Source organism: Drosophila arizonae, chromosome X (assembly GCF_054131065.1).
Source record: "Drosophila arizonae isolate 15081-1271.41 chromosome X, UAZ_ARI_1.0, whole genome shotgun sequence".
NCBI classification, from domain to species: Eukaryota; Metazoa; Arthropoda; class Insecta; order Diptera; family Drosophilidae; genus Drosophila; species Drosophila arizonae.
The window spans coordinates 17,218,580-17,225,384 of NC_142927.1; the positions used below are offsets into that span (position 1 = coordinate 17,218,580).

The 6,805-nt window shown below is 36.0% G+C and overlaps 1 protein-coding gene across 2 annotated transcripts; it reads right to left on the minus strand.

The window, feature by feature from the left end:
- Positions 1-844: 844 nt before the first annotated feature.
- Positions 845-5,949, minus strand: Rilpl (Rab interacting lysosomal protein like). 2 transcript variants are annotated; one of them, XM_018016229.2, is made up of 5 exons: positions 4,647-5,949; positions 4,102-4,559; positions 3,924-4,019; positions 3,742-3,849; positions 845-3,567 (listed from the first exon to the last, which is right to left on the minus strand). In XM_018016229.2, exons 1-5 carry the CDS (start codon positions 5,259-5,261, stop codon positions 3,435-3,437), a joined length of 1,410 nt encoding a protein of 469 aa, XP_017871718.1. In that variant the 5' UTR covers positions 5,262-5,949; the 3' UTR covers positions 845-3,434. The 2 variants fall into 2 exon arrangements, with proteins under 2 accessions (XP_017871718.1, XP_017871720.1); XM_018016231.2 differs by having other exon boundaries at positions 845-3,849.
- Positions 5,950-6,805: the final 856 nt, after the last annotated feature.

The window sequence follows — 6,805 nt, forward strand, 5'->3', positions numbered from 1 at the left end:
CTCCGAGTAGACTGAGCAAGACTTGAAATAAAATATTAGAGTATCGTAATAATAATAGGCGGTATAAGGTAAAGTAATATAATAATGTAGTGTTCGCATGTGAAAAAGTACATATACAGTAGAATCCGCTTATTAATTATTTGACGATAAGTCTACTCCCCAAACTTATATGAGCTTACTTATACTTATACAGTTATACCGTCCTCTGGGTATTACGACGGTCCCTTGAGCTTCGTTTTAACCGGGTTCTACTGTATATACATATATATTTTAGTATACTCTTGTTAAAACAGACAAAATAAAGACCAAACTAATTTTTTTAAATTGTCTTTGTTTCCTTATTTTATTTATTTATTTTTTTTTTAATTCAGTTAAGTATATTGAAATACATTTGGGAGTTCATTGACTTCGAATCTCTAAAAAATATGATATATAAAATAAAATAGGATAATTTAAAATTTAACCCCCAGCCAACGCGGTCTAAATCCCTCCGTAGTTTGTAGGACAACCTCTTTGTCTCAGCTGACTTTTAAACATCTGGTTTATAAAAAGCTAGTAATCCATATTTCATTCATATTCATATTCACATTCCCAAAACAATTTTATATTTTGTTATCAATAACATTTCCTATATTAAGCATATACATTTTTGATTAACCATAAACGTATATCTTAGCAATATTTTTTCATTATACGAATAATATTGTATATATATGTATATGTAGTCTCTACTATTACTTGATCCAAAGATATCAGCTTGACGATGTGCCCCTCCACACGTTTCTGTCTGCTTGTAAAATATTGGTAAAAACTTTTGGCTAGAATAAAATTGCAATAAAAGAAATTATATTTGTTTCTTGCCATAACTTTTATTTACCGCATCCATAAAATGCATAAAATGTTGATGTCAGTGTGAACGAGTATGAATGATAAATGTTTCTTGTTTCTCTCCTCGATCCTCGTTGACTCGTCCCCTTGTAGGCATACTCGAACTTGGCATGTAGTACTTGTATATCATGTATATTTATATGTATATAATATTTCAAATATTTGTTGGTTAATATATATACTTTTGTGTTGCTCATATATATATAATATGTATATGTATATATAAATTTAGTTAACATTAATTTTTATTTAATTTTTTTTTATTTATTTTTTATTTTTTTATTTTTCTTTTTGTTGTATAATTCAAGTCCTACGCTGCGCCATAGAAAATTCCAAATCGCATGAGGAAATTTCTAAATCGAATCAGTCAAAGTTTAAGTTTAAAAACAATTTAATATATTCAAAAACCTTTCCATGGCACAACGCGTAAATATTACAATAGCTTTAATACTTCAGACAAATACTCGAACGTCTTCGTTTATCATTATAAATTTTTAATTTATTTTTAATATATATATATTTGTTTTTATTTTTTTTTTCTGTGTAAAAGTTCAGTTGCCAAGTGAAAATTAGTTGGTTTTTGTTTTTTATTTTTATTTATTTTTTTTTGTAATTGAAGTAGAGAGAATTAAGGCGTGGTTAGGATAATGAAATCTGGGATCAATGGCAACCGTTTGAATTCCGTTTGTTAAGTCTTTGGCACATTTCACTCGTTGCTAGCAAAATTCGTTCGAATTGAAAACCAAAACCAAAAAGAGTTTAATTTTAAGAAACTGATATGTACTTCATGATTGATCAGATGTTAAAGTAGTTATAGCAATTCAGCAGTCGGTTGGAAGAGGGGGGATGAGCTTGAGAGTTTTGTGGGCAGCCAAGCAAAGCGGAAAACAAAATGCAAACTGTATTCAAACTATATATGTCGATTTCTATATATGTATGTATATATACATATAGGTGTATGCACATATTTGCATAATATGTATATATACACATATATATAAACGAATTTGTGTTTTGTTCTATATTCAACTGTGGCAAATGCAACAACGCACAAAAAACTGTTAAGCCATATATATATATATATATATATATATATATAATATAAGTATATACATACAAACATATGTATATACACACACATATATATATATACTACATATAATTGGTACTTAGTCGTCTCTTCTTCATCATTTTTTAAATTACTTTATAACAAACATTTCTAGTCAATTTTTTTTATATATATTTTTTTTTTTATCGAATTTTGTTGTGGTTAAAATTTGCGGCTAAAATTGCATTTGATTTGTTTTGTTTGGTTTCCAAAATTTTTTGTTAATAATAATATGTTTGTTGTTTTGTCGCTAATCAGAATTATAATTAATTTGTTAACAAACAATCAGCTACAATTCAACACTGGCTAATTACATATGTTTAATTATAGTTTGATTCACTAATTCATCAATTATTTGTAAGTTTTGTGTGTGTGTTTTGTTGGTTTGTTTGTTTTCAAATATTTTACTTTTTAATTATAATTTTAATTGTTTATTTATTGAATATAAGGCCGCTTGGGCAACTGCTATATAAAAGGCTCAATTTGCTAAAAAACATGAGTTGGCTAACGGGTTAGAGCGTGTTACAGCTATATTTTCTGTGAGACACGAGAGTGAAAGAGATAGCAAGAGATAGAGAGCATAGATTAGAGCTCAAATATTTATTGCTAAATCGAATTTTCAGCTATTGGAATGATTTTCTATATATATATATTTTTTTTTTGTTAACTGGAATATTAAAGCTGCGGCTAAGATTTGCAACAAATACATGTATATATATTTATATTTATAAATATATATTTTGTATTAGTTATAGTTAGTGTTAGTTCCGTTGTTAACACAACTCTCTTTTTTTTTTTTTTTTGTCGTCTAATTTGTTAGGTTTTGAAATATTTGTGGGATTTGAACTGTTTTAAAAACTCTTCTACAAAGTACTTGATATTCTCTGGTATATATGTATATGCATTCTAATTGGTTTCTAAATTGGTTAAATTCATTCAAAACTCACTCCACTGGCCTCAAAAACTTGCGCATACATTTTGTTCTTTGGAACATTGCATATGTATAGGGTATGTATATGTATGTATGTCTAAATGGTTAGTTTACTATATAATGTATAATGTAAAATGTATGTATATCTATATACATAATATATATGCATATATCATATTTTATAAGTATGTGTGTGTATATGTATGCGGTTCGGCTTCGAAAGGAATCCGTTTCCCGTTATGCCTGCTAGTCAAGCCTAGAATAGTTCCTTGCATTTGGTCATAGATTATATTAGATTAGTTATAGTAGTATACATTTAAAATGGGGAGCTGCAAAAGGGGCGCTAGTACAAATCCATACTAAACTATGTAAGTAGTAGAGAAAGCATAATCCAAATTGTGGCATATTAGAGTCAGTAATAAATACTATATATATATATATATCTATACGAATATATATATATATATATACATATATATAAGTGTGAGATAATTACATATTAAACAATCACGTAAAACAGAAATAACAACTTATGATTATGAGAGCACAGCAATCAATTATATAAATTATGTACATCATAAAAGAAATCGGTAAATACTTAGCGAGCATATAAAACATAATAGCAAAGGACAGACAGGGACTAAAAATAAATAAACAAAAAAAAGAAACGAAAAGAAATCATACATAAACAAAATCAAACCACAGGAATGTAAAATATATGTGTTAATTGTTTTTTAGTTATTTTTTGCCAGTTTTTTTTTTTTTTTTTGTTTTGTTTGGAATGCACTTGGCTCTAAGGCTAAAAGGCATTTACTTCAGCTCGCCGGGCGTAGCGGATAGGGCCATTTTCGAGAGCGTGGCCAAGGAACGTTTCGGGAATGTGTTGCTGCCATCCGATGGATCCGAGAACAGTTTACGAAAGCTGCAAGGCAAGTGAATCAAGTGAATCAAATGGATTCACATTCATGTCATTCAACCTATTCTATGCATACTCACAATTTGCGTATGCCCGACTCGGAGCTTTTCTTCCAGGGTGCATCGTCTGGCTCATAGGGCAAAGGTCCCTGTACGGGCGCATCGTGTCCCGGAGGCCTGACATTAACGAGAATAAACAAAACATATAAAATAGATGAGTATATACATGGATATAAATATGATGCTTAGTTAGACGCACGTCTCGCCCGCGACATTTTCATCCTCGACATCGGCCTCAACGCCATCGTCGGCCTCGTTGTCGTCGTCGTCGTCGTCGCTGTCATCGGAGCTGGATATTTGGCGAGTCCGCTTGCCGCTGTTCGCTGGCTTCAGCTCGGCCAGCTGCTCGTTGAGGTTGTCAATGGTTGTGAGTAGCTCGTCCCGTTCGCTGATCAGCTCCTTCAGCTCTCGTGTCGTATAGCGCGGCCGGTTTGGATCGTTTTGGTCGTCATCGTACGACTGCACCAAATCCTCGTTCTCCTTTTCGGCCAGACCCAGACGCTTGCGCAGCTGATTGATCTCACGGCACTGATCCTGCAGCTGGGCGAGAAAATCGGCACGCTCCTCGCACAGCGTCTTCACCTGTGCCTGCATCAGCTTGTGCCGGCGTCGCGTATCCCGCTCCGACGCCTTCAAGCGCTCCGCCTGAATGTTGACCTGTGTGTGTGTGTGTGTGTGTGTGTGGGATAGCAATTGCTTTAATGGTGAGCCAATCGGGCTAAGCCAACTACTGCTGCTACTCACATGCTCCAGCTCGCTGTACTTGTCCTGGAGTTCGCGCTCGCGCTGCTTCAGCTCGTCCCGTTGCTTGTATATCTGCTCCTTGAGCCGCTGCAGCACCTGCGTGTCGGAGAGGGCGCTGTGCAGCTCGTTGTTGGTCATGCTGATGATGCTCTCGGTGAGGCTGGCGCCCAGGCCGGAGCTTTGGGCCGATGACGATTGCAGGTCCTGCGTCTGTTTCACCAGCCGCTTGTTCTCGTCCTGCAGCGAGGAGACCAGTTCGACCAGCTCGTTCGTCTCGCTGCGCCACTGCTCCTCAATCAGTTCCAGTTCCTTTTCGAAGCGCCGCCGAAACTCGGCCTTCTCCAGTTTCTCGCTCTCCAGCTGGGCTATTTTCTCGCGCAGCTCCTGTATGGTGGTGTTCTCGCGCTCGTTTTTCGTCGCCAATGCCTCCAGGAGCTCCAGCGTGTTAATTATCTTGGGCATCAGACCACTTACCGCATCGGTGCCATAGCGATCCATGATGCGCTCATACTCCTTGCCAATATCCGATGCCAGATCGTAGACATCGACCACGCCAATGTCATCGATGGCGTCCAAGACCATTTCCCCCATTTCATTGAGATGGAAGCCGGGCATCGAGCGTCGTTCAACTGTGTGGGAATTCAGCTACGCACAGCAGCTGGCGCTTTGCTATCTATCTATCGATGGGGGAGCTGGGGCTTCACTTCAGCTCTATGTAAACACTCACGCACTCACAAACACAATGGCACGCACACACTCGCACGCAATTGGCTTGACTTGACTTGGTTTGGCTTGGCTTGGCTTGGCTTGGTGTGTATCGAATTCGCATTCACTTTATCGCTTTGCTCGGTCGCCCACAACAAACAAATTGCACATATGTTACAACAAAATATGCGCATATGCAACGAGCTCGAACTTGGACCTGCAACTGGACCTGGTTTTCACGAGTCTTTCGATGACTGCATACTCGCTGGATGAGTAATAAATAAAAACTTGCAAATTCTGCCCCCACACACTCCCCTGCCGAGTGGAGCGTTCGCAGCTGGCCGCCGAGAGCTATCTATGCAAAGCGAGCGTTGTTCGCTCTCGCTCTACACATGCGCGCAGCGTTGCTTCTGCTCCGGCATAGAGATGAGCGTTGCGCTCCACTGACTTGGCCAATTATTTCAATTGATCAATTTGATTTCATCTGAATGATCTCTTGCAAATGCGGGCATTTTCTTGGAATGAATTGTAAGCAAAACAATTTACGCACATTTGCACGCCTAGAGATGCGCAGGTAACAACTGCTCAACCGATACTCGTCACGAGTCACGAGTGCAATAGCAGTAGGGTAACAGCTGACAGCTGTGCTCAAATATTCAAATCAAGAGCATTCAAGTGATTTTTGAAATGCAGCCAATATTCCCATTTGGATACACATTAAATAAAATGAATGAATATCTAAATAATTAATTAAAATTCGACATATTTTACATGTACATATCATGTTTCAGCACTTTGCATTTATTGTCTCAATATCTATCGCTCATCTCTATGTTCACTTTGCGCGCTTGCTGTGGTCTGGCAACGCTATACCTCGAGCTGCCACCCTCCGCCAGACTTTTACCGCCCAAATTGAAATTTGAAACGACCGCCCAAGCATTGTTTTACAACTTATTTGTTTATTTAAGAAACTTTAACATTTAACTAGGCCACCAAATAAATTCACTGGTTTTTTTTATTCATTTGTTTTCTTTACAAAAATTGTATAAACTTTTTTTTTGTAAATTGTGATTACATTTAGGCAATATTTTTACACATATTTCATACAATATGTAATTGTTTTTTTTTTTCTTTCTTTTTTATTATTATTAATATTTTGTTTGTGTATGCTAGGCTAATGAATACAGTTATGCAGCGGCGACTAGCAAGTTGCTATCCAAAAACTAACTAAATATAATTTAGTTTTTTTTCTCTTTTTTTAGAGATTTGTTTTTGGTGCCTCGGCTTTGTTAAGTACATTAAAATTAGCTACATTTCTTTGGATGGTTTTTGGGTTTGGGGTCTCTGCATTTAAATATTACAAAGAAAAAAACATATTTTAAAAAAAAAAAATTTTCCACAAGTTGCGCTATATGCATAACAATTATAGTTTTTTTTCTTTTTCATCAAACAGT

What these genes read in the sequence shown, in the direction of transcription:
- Rilpl (XM_018016229.2), bottom strand. Translation starts at nt 5,261, where the DNA reads ATGCCCGGCTTCCATCTCAATGAAATGGGGGAAATGGTCTTGGACGCC. An exon ending in AGTACAGCGAGCTGGAGCAT is followed by an intron (nt 4,560 to 4,646) that starts GTGAGTAGCAGC and finishes ACACACACACAG; the next exon opens with GTCAACATTCAGGCGGAGCG. An exon ending in GCTACGCCCGGCGAGCTGAA is followed by an intron (nt 3,568 to 3,741) that starts GTAAATGCCTTT and finishes ATTTATTTTTAG; the next exon opens with TCCCTGTCTGTCCTTTGCTA.